The sequence below is a fragment of the Dermacentor andersoni genome, chromosome 10 (assembly GCF_023375885.2).
Source record: "Dermacentor andersoni chromosome 10, qqDerAnde1_hic_scaffold, whole genome shotgun sequence".
Lineage (NCBI taxonomy): Eukaryota > Metazoa > Arthropoda > Arachnida > Ixodida > Ixodidae > Dermacentor > Dermacentor andersoni.
This window is the reverse complement of record NC_092823.1, coordinates 138,287,391-138,306,861: the sequence shown is the minus strand read 5'-3', so window position 1 is coordinate 138,306,861 and position 19,471 is coordinate 138,287,391. Positions and strand designations below refer to the sequence as shown.

The 19,471-nt window shown below is 50.2% G+C and overlaps 1 protein-coding gene across 2 annotated transcripts in view; it reads right to left on the bottom strand.

Moving 5' to 3' along the window:
• Positions 1-5,621: 5,621 nt before the first annotated feature.
• LOC126545195 (mRNA decay activator protein ZFP36L1-like) overlaps positions 5,622-19,471 on the bottom strand; it is a 72,065-nt gene continuing 58,215 nt past the window's right edge. Inside the window, exons 1-2 of one of the 2 annotated variants that reach the window (XM_050192953.3) lie at positions 18,890-19,243; positions 5,622-10,753 (exon numbers count right to left, since the gene is read on the bottom strand). In XM_050192953.3, coding sequence (XP_050048910.1) covers positions 9,662-10,753; positions 18,890-18,952 — 1,155 coding nt within the window. In that variant the 5' untranslated portion in view covers positions 18,953-19,243 and the 3' untranslated portion in view covers positions 5,622-9,661. Of the gene's footprint in view, positions 10,754-18,889; positions 19,244-19,471 lie in introns of those variants that run through there. The other variant, XM_050192954.3, reaches the window with a different exon arrangement.

The window sequence follows — 19,471 nt, the reverse complement described above, 5'->3', positions numbered from 1 at the left end:
TATGCACTCAGACTGCACCCCCCCCCCCCCCTCCCGGGAGTGGGGGGGAGGAGGTCCGCGGAACGCGAAGCCGTCACCTACGGGTCATTCCATGTATAAGCCGTTAATAGATGGCGTCATCTCAGCCGCCATCTTAGGAACTACTAGCACATCGAGAAGCTGGGTAAATAAGAAACGTCACAGGACGACAACACGGCTGGCGCGTCTTGCAGCGAGCGACAAATCGGCAACACTGACAACCTCGTAAAAAGAACAGTCACAGTCACAAAAGGAAAACGATGTACGATATGGGAGCATCGTGGCCGCCATGCTTGTGCACTAGCCACCATACGAGCACGGTGAACAGCTGCATCCATTACGTCACGCGCAAGGTATAGGCGCTCGTACTTCGTGTGCCGCCGTGACATCACGTGGTGCCTGCGAATCACTTTTCCGCGTGCACGAGACGATCACCTATGGCGCAATATTGCTCGCTTCTGTGCGCGGAGTTCGAAAAGCTGCGCGAATGCAGACGAGCCAGTCGACCACCACGTGGATACTCGGACAGTGCAGCATGGCAGCTGAGAGACTGCGCTTAGGAGCTCGAGAAGAGGGACGGACCTGAGCAGGTCGCGCCGTCGTCCCGGGCGAGTCGGTGCTTCTTGCGTGTCATGCCTCGTGCGTTCCCGAGCGAAATGCGCCAACTGTTACCTTCATTTTCTCTCTCGTCATAACCTACCTTCTAACGCGAAATTAACGAAAGTAGAGTTTAGAATAAATGCTAATCTTTGGGCCGCAACCTTTAAAATAGTTGATGGGAACTCTTGGAAATCACGCACCTGAGGTTAACGGGCGCTGAAAATATTCGGGTAGTACAATAAACCTGGGAACAACTCCACTGTTTTCTAAATACTACTTGATACGAGCCAATCAAATATTTTATGTTATATATTTAACGATGCAAAAATCTAGATACGACGTCTCAATTAGGAAGGAACAGCACCAACTAAGACGACCACGAGGGGGAGAACGACACAGGACAAGAGTTCTCCCTCTCGTGGTCGTCTTAGTTGGCGCTGTTCCTTCCTAGTTCAAGTACGCACCATCTAGCCTAAATTAATGTTGTTCTGAACGACGTCTCATTACATTGCCAACGATCGGGACCCTATTGGTTAGGAGAGCAGAAAGCTCACACACCTCTCGTAAGAACAAATCAGTATGGCGCGCAAGCTTCTGCCTACCAACACATAGAAACGGTAAACAAAATTGTTGATTGAAAGGTTGATTTCGATTATAGCCCCGCTATGCTTAGGAGACAGAGAAAGCAATTAGCCATTCAGGGACCCCGTTGCATGTAGCAAATTTTGGTTTCACGCTGTTAGTTTTTACGTGCCCTCTAAGAAGCGTTCTACCACAAGAATTATGGCAAGTAGAATGATTGTTTTGCTCGCAGATTCTTTAGTTATGTTGTTAATTATTTACTGCTCGTTACAGTGTCGCCTTTGTGGTCTTCCTTCTCTTTCTTCGTATTGATTTTATATCACATGCACGCTGATGGCCACGTTGATTTGTTTTGTACTTGCAGAATGTTTTATATAAGTCACATTTGATGCGTGATCTGTGATCTGTCTCGTAGGCGCTTGCGGCTGCACCTGTATACTTCTGTCGGGAACGCCGTGCCTTTAGTGTCTGCCTCCACTTGAACCTCCAAAAGATTTCAAGGAAAGCGGAACTGGCAGCCGGGCTAGTCGGTCTCGATTCACATTTGAATTGACTTGCGCAGCGCGGACGTGTCCGGGTTGTTCCTTGCTCTGAACAAGTAAATTCAAAGATAATTCAATGAAAATTGAGATTTGCTGTGGTTTGTGCATGCTTGTAAACGAAGCGCAGTCGGCGCGGGAGCGATGCGTGCTCGGCGCCCTTGCACGCGTCGCCCAGTCGGCAGAGCCCGCGTGGCAGCCGCCGCCGGGCTTGCCGCGATGGCGCTCCCTGCACACTCGCAAATGCTGCGCCCGTTACATTGCGCTCGACGTAGTTTTCCAGGGGCGTGATGTCCCACGACCAAAGTTTCAGCTTCGATTTGTTCGTACCCCTCGATCGCCGCGCTGCATTCTTTTCCCCCAAACTGCGTCTTCCAACGCGTGCGAGCAGCGCGTTCCTAGCCTTCTTTGCTTGCCTGCTGACTTTAGCAGTGTGCACTTAAAAATGTTATCCTCGAATTTATTTCCACCATATATTTCGTGTTGAACGTTTTTGTCGCTTTTGTGCTCTTCGCGTGAACTTGTCATTGGCCAGTCTATATTTAAGCATTTAAACAACGTCTTGGGGGACTGCTCAAGTTTTCATCCATTGCGAGAGCTCGTCGAAAATAATCTGCGAGCTGCTCGACGCCGATCAGTTTGAGCACGCATCCCACCACGGGCGGGCACACGAGCTTTCGGAGAGCCGCTGCAGATGCGCGCGAGACCGCATTGGGTGCCGTCGTCGACACGCAGCCAGGGAGGGAGCGCCGCATCGACTGCAACGAGTGCGCATCGACAGCGCTCGGCGAAGCCGGCCTCGCGGCGGGGCCGAGACATTTCAGGTCTCGACTGGCCGAATGGCACGAGGAGCCCAGGAACGAATTCGCGGAACACAGCGTGTGCGCTACGCGGCTACACTGTTGTAAGGCCAGCCTATCGACACGTGTGTTGCAAATCGGTGCCACAAAACCGACGGCTACGTACAGCCGGTTAGAATCGCGACCGTCGATGCGCGACGTAGCGCACAAAGCATATCCGCTGCCACCAACTGCAGGCTGCTTTCCTTTCAGCCTGCCAAGCTCCCGTAATTTTCCTAAAGCACCTGTTTCTGCTAAACTTACTATGTGCAAGACATTATTAGTACGTTCAAAATTACAATGTGCATCCACAATTTAGGACCCCGGTTTAACGAACTTAACGTCCTCACTCGAGATGGTCCAGAATAATTCGGAGCGTTTCATTCTTCCCAATTACAACCGTACTAGCAGCATAACTTCAATGAAAGTAACGCTATATCATTGCCCTCTCTTGAGCTCCATAGGAAAGTATTTTAGCCTTATTCGCAAAATTTATCATCATGGTGAATTGAAGCATGCTTTTATTTCGCAACCATTTTATCGCTCATACCACATCGACTATCCATACAAAGTAAACCTCATCAGTTCTAAAACCAATAACCTTTTTCATTCTTTTCTACTTCGTACATCAACAGTGTGGAATAGCCTTCCGCCCGACGCAGCATCAATACCAGATGACGACTCATTTCGTTCATCTCTCGTGCGATATCTTGATGCTGATCCACCCCCCCCCCCCCCCCCCCGCTTTCTTCTTTCTTTTTTTGCAGACATTTATCGGGTTTTCAGTGCGTTGTGATTGATCTGTACATATGTTGCTCCGCTTGTGATTGTTGTTTGAGCTACTGTGTAGCATTGTAGCTTATCATCGTTTATCCTCTTTATCAATACTTCTTTCTGCTAGTCGGCTTTCTGTATTGCCTTTCGTTTCCTTAGTTTTGATTGTTTAATTTTTCTCTATATGTTATGTACCACTCCCCCTGTAATGCGTATGCGCTTGAGGGTAATAAATGAACACACACACACACACACACACACACACACACATATATATATATATATATATATATATATATATATATATATATATATATATATATATATATATATATATATACGCTGTGTTTCCCGTAGCTTGAACCAGATCTTTAAAAAGCGGTTAGCTGCACCTAAATGAAACCACGCCATATTGTCGTCATGTGGCGCTTCTTAGTTTTTTTTATATTCCGATTAATTAGTCAATTAACGAAGATTAATTATGCTAAGCTTATTGTTCATTTAGGAGCAAGTGCGTTTTCTTGCGTTGTGGAGCGGATTCAGAAACGACCGATCCAATTTTTTGTGGCAACGTACATACTGCGCGGTGATTTTTTCCGGCGTTTAAAGAAAGCCCGCGAAATAGGAAATAAAACCACGTGACTGCGCTCACGCGCTGTCGTATTGCGGCGCTCAATCGCGGTTGAAAGCGTGCGGTTGGGACCGTGGCGAGGCGAGGTGCAGCGGGTCCTACAGGCATCGCATCGCGTCGCCATCTTTGGCAGTGGCGCAGGGAAAGGAAGCGCCGTCGTCGACAGGCTCGACGAATGGTTGGGAGCGCTGCAGTATGATAGCGCACGAGCGCAGTCACGCGGTTTCATTCACTATTTAGCCGGCTTTCTTTAAACATCGGGAAAAATCAGCACGCAGCATGTACGTTGCCACAAAAAATTGGATCGGTCGTTTCTGAATCCCTTCCACAACGCAAGGAAATGCACTTCGTGCTAAAGTGAACCCTAAACTTAGCACAATTCATCTTAGTTAACCAATTAGGCGTAACATAAAGCATACTCTAAATAAGGAGCGCCACATGACAAAACGTATGCCATTGCTTTCATTCAGCTGCGGTCAAACACGTCATGAAGATCCTTGGTTCAAGTTACGTGAAACACGCTGTATATGTAAAGCAATATATATACAGCCGAGGCTACAATATACCATATTTTGTTGCAAAATAGAAAAACAAAATATTACTCGGGATGTTGGCCGGTTAACCATGAAAGGCTGTTACACTACAGCGATGCTTGTGAACAGGCGCTCGAACTGCACTGCCGTCGTAAACAGACGAAACATGCAAACCGAAATGTCGATAAAATTTACGAATGAAACATTCGGCGAGCAACGGCGGCGTAAATTCTTGCGGCCGTTGCACTTTTCAGTTGTGCAGTGGTTGGCAGCGGCTAGATTCGACTCAGCCGTCTTAAATAGGGCACCGAAAAAATTATATAATGGAAAGACGAAATTACGACATTCCCAAGCGCTGTCTAAAATCTCAGCCTTTCTTTGATAAAAACGTTGGGAGGTATGCAAATCACCTGCCCTTCCCTTAAAGTCAGCCCGTGGCCGTTTCAGGCGTGGCCTTCCTCCGCGGTCGTGAGTCATCAGCACAGCCGCACGCAAGGCTCCGAACAGCTGCGCGCTTGCCGCCTGACCGACGCAGCCGAGCCAAGTGAGCGCGGCACAGAGGCACAACTGACACGCGCATCGGAAGATTGCTTGCACTCGTTCCTGCATCGGCGTTCATCAATGCCCACCCAATAGGCAGCAATTTAAGGACGCGCCTTACCTTACGCGGTGGCCATCTACCATCCGGTGTAGGCGCCGTCGAAGGGAGTCGACTTGGTGTGCAGCGGTCGAGCATCGGCCGCCTGTTTGCTCTTTTGTGGCGTGCCCTTACTCGAGCGCCGTGCGTGACATGGCTGCGGGAAGCTGGCCCCGCGCCTTACGCCGAGCGCTCGACGTTAGACAGCTCTTGCCGAGCTTTCACTAGTGCTCCCCCTAAATCGGAACGCTCGTGCGCATGCGCACGACGCTGCCAGGCTGAGCGCGACGCTGCGCTTGGTTTATTGCGACCACGCGTCGATCGTTGGCCGCCGGCACAAATGCTGGAGTGCGAAATGAACGCTCCTCTCGGCAGCTCGTGGAATGCGAGCGGAGTGAGGCTCCGCTAAAACTGCCCGTTCTTGTGTATGTCAGCGACGCGAAATAAATATCACACAACACACAATGGTTTAATAACTTAAACATCTTGTATTTGTTTCTCTCAAAATCCATTAAGGTATGACACAAGCACACACACATAAGTAAAAGACAAATCTCTTCAGAATACGAAGTCTTGATTTTTTTTTTAAGTTGGTCGCATTTCTTGTCAATATTATTCGTACTGCTGGAAGACAAACAGCGAACGTGCACATAAACCGAAAAAAAAAAAGAGGGAAGGGCGGGGAGGCTAACAATATAGAATTTCCGTTCTCGTATCGCTATTGTACAAAAAATATATATATATATATATCTATGCACTATATTATTCGTACTTCGAACTGCAAATGTTAAGGCCACTTGGAAACCGGCGATTCTCGCGTGCGCCGTATGAAACAGCGCAAAGCGTCGCAGTGGGCGAACAAGGCACACATCGACAGGAATGTCTACACGAGACAGTGCGCGCAATTGGTCCTCGAGTGCCAATAATACTCGGCGGCGGCATATGGGTTGAGAGAAGAGATACAAGCGTACGCGGCCTGCTCTGCACCTCCATTCTGGTCCGTTGGAAGAAAAAAAAAAAAAAAAGACGCGTGGAAGGCACTTTCGGTGAAAAAAAAGAGAACGATGCCGTCTTGGGGATATACGACAGAGAGCGCGAGGGCGGCGACAAACAAGCACACATCAAGCATCACAATTTTCAAAGACGCCACTCGACTCTAGGTGCGGACTCACTGACTGCACTTTCCAGCGGGCGCAACACGCGCACCAAGGCTATCGGCCGGCACCGCGACGACGCCGTCCCGGACAGTCGGCGGCACGACAAGCTGGGGAAACGGCGCACCTATCACAACGAGCGCGTCTCGTTTCTGGACAGAGTGTTCTCCTTCACGAAACCTGAGATCCCCCGCTGCAAGTCGTTTGGAATGGCACTGCAAGACCAGCGCGAGCTTCACGTCCACGCACGTGGCTCCTGCAACGGCGCCGGGAATGGCCACGACTGTCGCCACAGGCTCCAAACGCACCCCTCAAACGCCGTAGATTAACGCAACTTTGAAAATTCGAGAAGCAAGACCCGATGAGGTTTCCCTGAATCACTTTGTTTTGCTGGAGCCACAGAGGCCGCCCTCGTGAAGCGTCGCGACGGATCGACGCCGGTCAAGGGCGAACCTCGTCCGTTGCAGGAAGCCTTCGATAGCCGACGCCAAAGGCACCGCCAAGTATAATCACAAGCACCATCGAAATGAAGCCGTGGCGCTGCTTATCACTTTTGAAGAGACAGGAAGCTGACTGGGACGTCCTGGATTGCATGCAGCTCGGCAGCACCAGGCAAACGATTTGAACAGTTTTCAACAAGAGAGCATATAAATAAGTTATTTTATTCTTCTCACCCGTCGCGCGAGTCTTTAGGAAGTCCTTAGATAGTCAGTCCAGAGAACAATATCTGACCTGAGACGCTAACAACAGCCTAAGACATAACTGCTCCAACTTGTTTTCAACAAAAACGCTTAAGGCAGTAGAGAAACCACCGGCAGTCCCGTGTATTTTTTCATAGCGACGACCTCGCCACCGTGGCTACAATAAGCGCTAAGAGCATGGCGACAGTGCCCACCAGCTATTCTTACCAGAGCTGAGATCTTGTAGTGTGTGTACTTCATCAGTTTGTGTGTCACTACTTTGAACAATGTATCCTTTCTGACAGTCTAAGTCTACGATGCGAGTCTTAAATAACGAGTTGAGATGATTTGGAAAGGGACAAGAAATGGATGATAGTGGAAGACTGCGTTTTTGCTTGCTATTCCCCCACATACAAATGATCAGTTGAAGCACTCACTGCAATTGACTGTTAGCATCACATCATTGCTGCCAATAAAGCTCAACTACAAGTCAGTCATAAGTGAACCCAAAGAACACATTGCAATGAAGCTCCATGGCTGATGGCCAAACCGTTTAAAGGGAGAATCCTTGTGCAAACATACACGTAAAAAGAAACCAATATGCTGTTCTACGCATTAAAAATGATATGAGGCTGCATGTCATGCCTCTAAAAACAATTTGAAAAAAAGAAATGCACAGCTCTTTCAGTCTCCAACATAAATTAATGTTAGTTTTTTTCCTTCAGCATATGCTTCGGAAAGAAGTTGCCAAGTGTGTCAGCACAGGCTCAACAGAGCGAACAGAAACAATGGATTCATCTCTTCGGACTGGGCAACAAGGCCACAAACCTAGGTTGAATATCAAAATAAAGCCGGCAACAAAGGCCTCAATGTCAATAAATAAATTAAATTCTCATTAAATACAAAAGTACAGGAGGAATTATAAACAAGTGGACAACAGTAGCTTAAATGAAGAGCAAACATGCAGGCACCAACTGAACTTCACTTGAGAAAAACTAATATGTCACTGGTTGATGACAATTGTCAACAGCACAGATACCATCAGCAGGCCAGGGCTTCACTAGTGCTGCTCTACACAGCAATGCACAATTATTAGAAAGGTACTCACGGCTTTTATGCCCCAGGAAAAAAATATAATAAATAAAGGAAAGCTCACAGAGCTAAATATGCCTTGCCTGGTACCAGAAGTGGTCATTTCTTTCCTTTTTCCATGAGCGCTTATGTACAAGGTCTAGTTGACAAATCCATAAATTTACATCCAATTAAGCTTGCTTGTTTGAGAGAAGCCAAGGGTAACAATATAACATTTTAAGAACTGCAGATGCCTGTGCAAAGAAAAAAAAAAGCAAACAATAACCAGACATCCTTGCTGACTGCAAACATTTCGCTCACCACGATTTGACAGAACCGATGACATAGTGTACAATGAATAATAATAATAATATAATTAATATAATAATATAATTAAATCAAATAAATACGACAGATACAAGAAAGAATGGAGAGGCAAAGAGAACAACACGAGCACACACTATAGTTGGTAAAACCTGAAATATGTAGCACACAAATAAAAGAGTTTGTAAGCCTATCTTTACCCAAACACAAGAAGGCACAGTAGTGGTGATGCTCAGCCAGAACATAAGCGTTTCATTTCATAATAAAAGTTATGAAAACTAAAACCAGGCTGCATATGCAGACTCGTATAATGTAACAAAATATTCTGGCACTGCCCACACAGTGCACCTGAAACTCAAGACACCGTGATGCAATATCCCTGCACAAGCAGGCTGGTATCAAAACTAGCTGACAAGGTTCCTCACTGCACAAAGAACAACACTCTTGCTAACACTTTGGAGAGCATAGGCATGTATAGCTAGGTATTATGGCAAACGTGTATTGGACTATAGAAGGAGCACCATTGACATTTTGTTGCTCCTTTTCTGTTGGTCTCTTGAGTTTCTCGCTACTCTTGCATTTCAGGAAGCTTGGTCCTCAGGACTTGAGCAGTGTGCCATTAAATATTTGTAATAATAAAATTAGCATATACATGCACATTAAAAAAACAAAGTAAACATAGAAATGGCAGCCCCAGGTCCGCACTGCCAAACCAAAATGCCCAAACGTGAAGAAAGCCAGTGTTCCACCAGCAAGTTCTACTGGAACATTTGTTACATCTTGCTTTTGAGTAAACACAACTGTGTGCAAATCCTTGCAAACTGAGTCGATGACTAATAAATGCTTTCACTTCAGACCTGCTGGGGAACACAAACTGAGCTGAACTGCCAAGACGCCCGAGGGTACATGTGAATGAGCACAAATAATAAATAGATGAAAACGTACTTCCTTGACGTGATCATGATAATGCTTTCTTCCAGAAAATACTCGAGGCAGCTAAAAGAGCAGCAGGTTCGGAAGATTTCCATCTTCAGAGAAGCTAACCTGCCAAGTGGTGCTCTTGCGTGGATTAACTTAGACTTACAAAGGTGACCGATGAACAATGGCAGCATGTGGGAGTTTAGAATCCCCGATCACATCAGTGCTGTACAAGCTTCGGTTAGGGTCGGCAGACGTATTATGCAGCTCAGGCTCGTTGACTACAGCGCGTAGCACGTGTCAATGGTGTGGCAGGGACCTGGGGTTCAGTAGGGGGCGGCGCATCCGCACTGGGAGCCCCTCAGTCGGAGTCGCGGGCGTTGGCGAGCCTGTTGAAGATGGGCAGCCTGGTCAGCGGCGACCCGCACGAAGCCGGCGACGAGGCGCTGACGCTCATCGAGTCCAGCTCGGAGCCGAGCGAGTCGACGGGCGACGGGGGTCCCTCGACGACGCGCTGCTGCGCGGCCAGCGCCGGGAACTGGAAGGCGCTCTCGGGAAGCGACAGCGCCGAGAACGGCGACAGCGCCGCGGCGAGCGCCGGCTGCGAGCCGCCGAAGCCCGGGTGGCCCTTGTTGGCAGCCACGAGGGCGGCGAAGTCTTGCGAGAAGGAGAAGGCCGTGTTGCTCGCGTAGAAGGGGTCGTCGTAGAGCGGACTCGACGGCGGAGACAGGTCGCCCGCCGAGCCGAGGCTGCCGAAGCTGCCCACCGACAGCGCCTTGGGTCGCTGGGCCTGGCTGTTGATGTTGTTGAGCAGGCTCTTGCGCGACTCGTCCGAGTTGTGGATGAAGTGGCAGCGCGGCCCGTACGGGCAGAAGCCCGTCGTGTGGAAGGTGCGGCACAGCTCGGTCTTGTACTTTGGGTGCCTGGCCAGCGTGCGCAGCTCGTGGCCGCCGTGCGCGAACTGGCACTTGTCGCCGTACTTGCACGTGCCGCTCTCCTCGAACGGCCGGCACAGCTCGGTCTTGTAGCGGCTCGAGTTCTGCGCCGCCGCCACGGACGGTGGGCTGGTGGGCGGCGCGGCGCCCGTCGGCGACGGCGGGCCGGCCAGCGACGCCCTCCGGTCCGCGGGCTCGCTGTAGCTCCGGTCCAGCTTCCGGTGGTCGGCCGCCCTCGCCGCGGCGGCGGCTCCGACCAGCGCTCCCACCGCGCTGACCATGTTGCCGTTGACGGCGCTGCTCTGCACCATGCGGCTGCCGGCTTGCTGCGGGCACGACGGCGGCTTGGGCGACGTCGTCCTCAGCACCACCGGCGTCACCGAGGACGTGGAGCGGCGCAGCGGCGGCGGCGCCACGTGGTGCATCCCGTGGCCGCCCGCCGCCACCACCGAGGAAGAGTGCCGGCGGGGCGACTCCAGCATCTGCTGCGGGCGCGAGGCCGCAAAGTTGCCGCCGTTCTGCAAAAAAGAGGGCGCCACCGTCAGCGACAAATTTCGGTGCACTCTCCCAGTCCATGTGTGTAGTGTTTTGCTTCACTTTGGCGTCATACAAACGTAGCTCCGTTCTAGGATGTTTCGTGGCACTAACTTAACCTTGTGCACGCTTTCTGGTGTCAGCAGGGACTTGACGTGACTGGACGCGCGCCGTGTGCGCGATTTAGCATATGACGTCTTATTATACAGCCTCGAACCACGCTTACCGTGCCAAAGGCTACCCGACCGTAGCCGCCTCGTATTGCGGGCTTCGGGACCGGCACTGCCTGCGGGTGCCATGACTCGTTACTATCTCCCTATAGGCACTGTGGATTCGAACTGCACACGAACCATGCAGCCTCAAAATCGATGACCGGGCGATCGACGGGGTGAATGAGCAAAGGCGGTCGCGCATTTACAGTCTCGTCGATAGAGAGAGCGATACTTCGGAATGGGCTATTCTGATAAGCATGCATTGCAAGAGTACAATAACACTGGGCTCTGCGCATGCGCAATGTCATTGACACTGCCCCTCTATTTTTTCGTACGCTATGTGTAAAACTCGTTATGTCGTATAACTTTATTTCGAGCGCCGATAAACGAAATCTCAAGCTAGTCTATGCGCACGGTACCAAGATGACCAGCCGACGCGCATATACATTTGCTCCAATGCACAGCACACCAGTCTCTGGCAGCCCCTGCTGGGCTCGAACGCACTCGCCTCTTTGGCCAGAGGAAAAATGCACCTCTCACACAAGGAGGGAAGCCTGCGGGTTTCACGTAATTATAGTGCTCATACCAAAGGATTTGCACGCTATATGTCTTGAAGAGAACCACCACCGTCTATGAGGAGCGCTTTATGCGTAAATAATATTATTCGCAAATGTTATGCGTCAAATGCTCATGTTATTTATGGTGCACGCACCGATTAACCGCCAAGCGTAAAAAAACAGGCCGGACGTCCATGAACTATCAATACGTGTAGGAAAAGCTAGCCTTGCAAGTGGTCGTTAGACTACACGTATACAGCCGGGGCAATAATGCAACGAACGAGATCGAATCAGCAGCCGTGTTCCAGAAGCTCGAGTTGTACAAAAGAAAAAAAAGGAAAAGTGGGCAGAAAAAAAGAAAGGACGGACGATTTAGTGTTACGCAACACATATTTTTCATTTAGTTTTTCAGGCAGGTGTTTGGAACGGCAATGGGAGCATCGGTGTCAGCGTCTTGTGCCAACACTGCTTTGGAAGCCCTCGAAGATAAAGTCCTCACGACGTTCCAGCCTGCCCCAAAATTGTTCCTGCGGTATGTCGACGACTGTTTTTCCATTATCCGCAGCGAAGACGTCGTATCCTTTCTGCAGCACCTGAACTCTTTCCAAAGCACAATAGAATTCACCGTTGAAGAAGTTAATGGTCGCTTGCTCTTCCTTGACGCTGTAAGTCATGCGCACTGCATCCGGCCTTTCCACAAGTGTTTATCGAAAGCCTACCCACACGGGAAATATCTGCACTTTGATTCGGCCCGTCCCCTTGGACAAAAACGATCTGTTGCCTCGACATTGTTCACCCGTGCATTCTGATTGTGTTCGACTACTGACGCATGCAGAGCTGAGTTGAAGAAAGTGACGCAGGAGTTGGTCAGCAATGACTACCCCGGCCAGTTTATAAAGACTGAAGAAAAGCGTGCAGCTGAACCCCCTGTAAGGCCGATGAGAACAAGAAAACGGACGTCTGTTCCCTATGCACGAGGCGTGAGCGAGTCAATATCAAGAATTTTCAAAGATTATGATGTACAATTATGCCACGTCCTTTCAAGGAAGCTAAAATAACAACTCATCCGAGTCAAAGACCGCCTCGAAAAAGGAAATTTTCCGGGCGTCATCTGCAAAATGCCTTGCCAGGACTGTCGGGCGTGCTGCGTAGGCGAGACGGGGAACTTTAAAAGGATACAGCAGCACCGCAATGATGTAGTCAAAGGACACACGGTTTCCAGCGCCCTGGCAGAGCATCACGACTGACTTGACTGACAAAAAATAAATAAATACTGGATACAGTATTAACTGGCATTCAGCTTCTATCACCGAAAGAGAAAGAAATTATCATACCGATTGCTCCTTGAATCATTGTGCGTACAATCTACTACTAACACGATAAACCGGACACGGGGACCCCTCACTGAGTTGTACGCAAGCGCATTACGTCTTCCGACGCATATATAATAAAGACCATCATGCATTCGTTCATTTTGAACAAGGCACCCGTATTGGGCGCCGAAACGTCAATCTGTGTTTTGAATTTTTTCAGTTGGCGAGTGTACGTTTCTTCAGCCGCGTTGGCAGACGAGTTTTCGTCGAACCCTAGACTTGAGGATTCAGTGAGTATGCGAATGCGCATGATGCAAGACTACCGTTGAGATCGAAATAACGGCTGCAGGTACGGCTATGCTGCTTAGCGTTAAGGTAGGATCTAATAACGCAGGACGCTTTTCCTCACGGTGCAGAGACGGGCTTTCACTACCACCAACCAGTACGAGTCGCATCTGGGGCAGAACCACCGTGCTGCATAAGGGCCATTTGTACAAGGAAAACAAAAAAAAAAAAGAAGGTGGGAGGGGGGGTAATAAGGCGTCGAAAGAAGCCGTCTAGAAACGGGCTCACGGCGGCGGGGCAATCCTGACCCACTTGCAGTCCGGGGACGCACTGTTCGTGACGAGACCTAAATTTGGGATTGAGCGAAACAGCGCGAAGCCACGTAAGTCACATACGGAGACCATTCTCGTTGAAAGAAGCCAGCCTCACGGCACCGTCGAAAACTCAATTTTGTACGCATGCCGCCTGATTTGGGCGTGATACGTGGCGAGACCGCGGCAGGAGCGAAATGCGGCGGACTGCGCATTTCTCGCCACGTTTTCGCGTAGCAGACAGGTGACACCGCTCGAGGCAGGCAAAAGCGAGCACTGCAGCGAGGCGGCGGCGCACACGGCGCTTCGTGGCTGCACAGACGATGTTGACAATACGGCTTATATACGCGGTGAACTTCAGGGCCTCTCAAGCTGTGGTGGCCACAAACGGAGACCCTGCAGCGCAGACGATTCTACGCGAGCTGGTGGAGACTTCCTTCGGGCTGGAGCGAAGAAGTCGGACTGAAGGAGACAGGTGTAGCGACTTCATTGCGCCCGTGTGTCCTTCGTCTGTCTTCTTCGGTCCAACCCTAAGACACATTCACGCGCACTCTTTAGTTCTAGTTGCGATAGTAGAAAACAGATCGAGAACAGGTAATGAGCGCGAATTGGAAGACACTGCACAGGTGCTACGAAAAATGGATGAGCGGAGTATGCATAGGTGAAAATATTCTTTCGTAAGTTCTGCACAAAGAAAGACAAAGTAAAAAAAGCTCTCCTTTTTCTTCTTGAAATCCTCAGACTCAAAGTCAGCTTTGTCGCTTTTCAAGTGTCATTACCGACTGGTATCTTACGAACCAGAAAAAATACAATATTTCATTTAAATACCGCGGCTATTTGCTGAACGCAGCATGTGTATCTACGTGCAGAAAGTAACCACCCCCTCGTGTTCTATGAAGGAAGGAAAAAAAAAATTTGCGTTAAAGATGAAGGTGTAAGATCATCTTGTATTAGGTTGGCATGCTAGGCCCTTGACTGTCATATCAACTCGCTATATTCGGAACGTACTTCACCGTTGGTTTTCATCGTTTGTGACAACAGACTGCTCTAGATCAAATTAGTGTCAATTTTCGCCAAAGGTGATGACAAGAATATGACTAAGCCACTTGCCATAATACAGTCCCACAGGCAACTGACTCCGTATCCAGTATGACCATTTTACGTAATGGCTTTAGAGTTAATTTTGAAAACTATTTAAGGCAATTCGATCAAATGCATAAGGAGTCTCACGAGGTTGATAATGTGACTGGACCTCCACCATTTGCTAGATTAAAGCTATCTGTTCTTTATGCAATATGCACCCAGTCAGCATGGCACCATCCTGGAAGCGCAATGGATTTTTTCTTGGCGGACAATGCTAGCTGCCCGACGACACGCGACACTCGCGCGGATACCATGTGTACAATGCGCACAAACTACAGGCTGTATGCGCTACAGTGCTGTATGCGCTCCGTTTAACACGTAGCAGACAACACGGCGGAGGCGATGCAAGCATCGCGGCCACAGAAGTTTCACTTCACTCGTTTCGCAGTGCACTATCCACGACGCCTTGTGCGGCATAAATATATACTACAACTTGCAGACGTGAGGTTACGTCGCATTACATATTATTTGTGCGCCTTCGCGCTTGTACATGCAACGCGAGACCCAATCACGTATTCTTTGTGCTGCATGCGCGGTACCTTTTTTCATGCAGTATCTACGCCACATTTCGCACCATAAAAACATGAGATTTAATTGCATGTCGACTTACACGACAAATAATCCCTTCGTATGTGATGCACTATATATTATATATATATATTTGCTAGTGGTATCTAGTCCCCATGGCATTCGCTGTATGAAACGGTCTCGATATTGAAAGTCTCGCTTACGGGTCGCACAGTGGACCTTCGCACGCTGCCAACGTTCGTGCAACGAGCCAGGATCACAGCAGAAAGTCGGAGGGACGCAAGCGCAGGACGGTCCAGCCACGGGTTGCACCCGAAGGCCTTCTCGCTTTCGCCAACTCCGAGAGCCTCCGAAGCGTATTTCAAGACAAGGAGCAATTCAGCGATCCCGCACGTTCATTCGTGCCGATGGGAAAGCTTCTCAAAGAAAGTAAAGCAGTGCGACGCAGAATGTGATTCGTGGGCCTGCTTGGTTCTCGAGACGAGATCACGTACATCCCAGATGCTCCAAACCGGCTCCAAAGCCGGCTGACGAAAAGAAAAAGGCACGCCGAGCTCTACAGGAGAGAGAAAAACGTTCGGTGCCATCAATATGCAATCTCTGGTGCGAGGCCAAGCTTTCACGAGGCGGGAAAACCAGTTCCCCTCGGCAGCACTTTCATCGGAGGTGCGCGGCACATGCCATTGTGGTTCAGCGTCTGCAGTGGCTGACACCCGTTCGTTCCGAGGGTACTACGCCCACTAACGCTGCGGCTTGGTGCGCAGGAACAGTGAACCGCTTGGAGTCTCTCACCCGTGTTCTCGATGTGAAGGCAGCTTTACGGCCGCGTCTCAATTTCAGGCTTTTTCCTCGCCTCGTGGCGGCGCCTTCTCGACTTACGTTAATAAGCGGAAAACGTAGTTCGTGATGCCTCGGTCTGTGCGGCCGCTGTAGATCTTTTGACAGGTTTTCAACCGGGACTGGCCACGTTCTGCCGTCGTTCACTACGCGGGTTCAAAGGACAGAGCGCTCGGATGCAGCTTTCATTTCGCTCACAAGGCGTACAGCAAACCTTGGACAACGATCGAATCGATTATTTCACAGATGTAGAATGTTACAAACAAAACTAGACTCTCACGTTCGCCCGAATGTCCCAGGACTGCGTGCCACAATCGGAGATCACTTTATTAAGGCTGTGTGTGTGTGTGTTTAGGGGCGGGGAGGGGCTAGTCGAGACTCGACTGGGCCTCGTTGCTTGAACAGGCCTTGTGGTCCCACCGGACGGGATTTATTTCAAAACGGCAGAGGGAGCGCTGCTCTCCCAGTCGAGAGATAGAAATGTATCCTGCGAAGCTGCTCTGCTTCGACATCAGCCATTCCGCAAGTATAAGCGTCAAACAATGACGCAAACCTGATTTAAGGTAACACATGCATATATCAGCGACTACAACGCAAACCACGATGCAGACGTGGCTGGTACGCGAATGACTGTCGCGCGTGCCACGCTGCCAAAGCCGTGCGCACGTGCTGTAACGCAGGGATTCGTCGATTCTCCGTGTAGGGCGTTCAGAGAGGTCAGACTCCCCTTTCTTTCCTTGTTTGATGCATTTCTGATGTAGCGAGCTTTGCACGGCACAAAACAACCAACGAAAGTTTCCGCGTGAAACAGCCAATTAAAGTGCTGGTTACGTAACCTCGGCAGCTTCGGTGAAACATATATACCCACGTAGCAACAAACGGATAACAATAAGAAATAACTGAACCACGCCACACTCCCGAGAACAAAATGCGTGCGTCCAAATGTTTAACCTTCAAAAGTTGTCGGTTGTGTTCACCCCTTCGTACGTCTCATATGCGCAACGCCCTCGGCTTACGATCGCGTCTCATCCTGCCATCGCACTGCGGCTGTTTTGGAGCTCTCTCGTCCCGGGCCCGACCGAAGGCGCCGAGTCCCTCTTCCCGGAAGGTCTGCGCGCTCAAGCTGTGCCGACGTCACAGGCGGCTGCGCGCCCGTCGCGGAAAGTTTCCCTCTTTTTGTGCGTTGCTTCCAACCTGGCCTCAATGACTGGTCGCAGCTGCGGGAAAAAGGATTGGCGACTGCGCTGTGACGCAGAGCGCGTGGGCAGCTTCGAGGGCGATGCGGCGTCGCATTTGGCGCCTCGAGTTTCCTGCAAACATCACCACTGTGGCGCTGCGATCGTGCATGCCAATGATGAACAGGATTTGTCTAGTCCCCGTGCCTCCACGTAATTACGCTGCACCTTTCTAAATTCCCAAGCAATGATAAGTTGCTAAACACAGCAACGTATCTGCGCAGACACGTAATCATTAGGAACTGTTCAATTTATAACGAAATATTTTGTTGAAGATGATCGATTTCCAATGCCACAAAGCCGTTTGAAGCCAGAAAAAAAGTTTAGGCAAATCCATGTAATACCCATCATCATTCATAAGCACCGCCATACTAGCGGCTCCCATAGACACTACCGCCACGGCTCGGAAACTCTCACGCATTGAGCGAAGGGCAGCCTGTCCACGCGCAGTGAACATCTGAGCGCAGGCGAGAATAAAGTGAAAGCACACTTTTCTATGTTACCAGCCCGAACCGCGGCACCAAAGAGGGATAGCGCCGTGGCCTCACATAAAACGGTATTTTCACGCACCTCTAAACGTTTCCGAGTGTTAAAAATGTGCAAAAGCTGGCAAGTTGAGCTTTCAAGCTCATGCTTAATGAAACTGGGCGCTTTTGAACAAGATACAAGACTCGGCTGTAAAGCGTTATGGTCCCAAACGGCGCCAAAAATGCGTGATGCCGAAGCTGGCTTCGTGAACGCAAAAGTGGTTCCACCGCCCACCTCTCGATTTTCAAGTCGCGCACTAGGCCTAATCTCCCTCTGCAATTTGGCTCATTAATGACGGCGCACAAGTCATATATGAGCATCCGCATGTCACAGCCACCAACAGAAAGCAGCGCTGCCCCTTCAAGTGCGAACAGCATCAATAAGTACACGAGCTGGCACCAAGCCGTGGTGGTCGACAGCGTCAGTTAGGTGCGCTTGCGAGTGATCAGAGCCATGGCAGACCGCGGTTCATAAGGTGACCAGAGCCTCTCTTGCTTCCACACAACTACCTCACAAAGCATAAAATATACAAGCCTGTAATAACTGGCGATTTACTCATCGTCCAGTGGCCACAAGACGAAATTACATGTACTGTACGTAATAAATCCAAGAGCAGTCTGAAACAAACTATAGCTTTCGCTGGCCCGGGCAGAGTGATTCTAGAGGCGCCGACGCACAGCTGCGTGAAAGCTATGCAGTGCGGAGCCCATCTCCAAAGCTAGCTTCGTTTTGAGGTCAAACAGAAGGAAAGCGTAGGCGGTTTTCGAACGCCCAGAATATTCCAGAGGGACGCAGCGCGACGAGACAACAGGTGGCGTGAGCGGCGAGTGCAACAGGTGGTTCGGGCTGCGAGTTCTCGGAACAGGCGCTTCCCTAGAGTTACGGTCACACGCAGACAATGCAGCGTTGAGAACTCGTGTTCCTGGAGGTTTACGACGATATTATGGCTGCTCGCTGTCAATAGGCGTGACGAATGCCGTCTGGAGCCTTCATTTAAGCACTCAGCTTTCCTACGCGTCAGCGAATATTTAAAAGCGGACGTCCGCGGCAAATAATGTCCTTAGTCTTCGAAAAAAAAAAATAACAGATATGTTTTTATGTTCAAGAAGCAAAGAAAGGGAGGGAACAATTCGTTGCAGCAAGAGTGCCGTGCGGAAAAAGATGCGCATACCTTTCCGTACACAACATTGGCGCCGTAGTCGCTGAAGAATGAGGTAACCATCGCTGCGCTCATGCCCGCTCTCTCGTGTCGATCACCGCACCGTGCGCGGATGAGGGGCTACCAGTGGTGGGAACGAAAGCGCCGAACGCGGCACCCACAAAATCCTGCCAGGGCGTGTAAACCGTCGTCGACTGGATTCGTTTCGTCGTCTCGTGGCGTCTGCACAAGCCAGCTCCCAAGCGGCACTCACACACTCGTCTTCCAATGGCCGTCGACACGGGCACACAAACGCGCTCACTCGCGTCTGAAGCCGCTGAACGCCCGCCGCGCGCTGGGGCGAGTTTTCTCTGTCGCCCCGCGAACGTAGCCAACTTTTCAATGTGGCGACCGCTTGCTGACGTCATGGCGCGAAGTAGGCGGAGTTCCGTTCGAGCGGCGACCAATGGGAGCGGGCGGAGAAATTCAAACACGCAGATAGAAAGAGCGCCCGCTCGTCCTCTCCCTTCGGCAGCAGCCCGCCATTTTCTCCAACCCCCGTACATTGCAGGGCGCGAGAGACGGCAGCGACGGCTCCTTTCTTTTTCTAGCGAC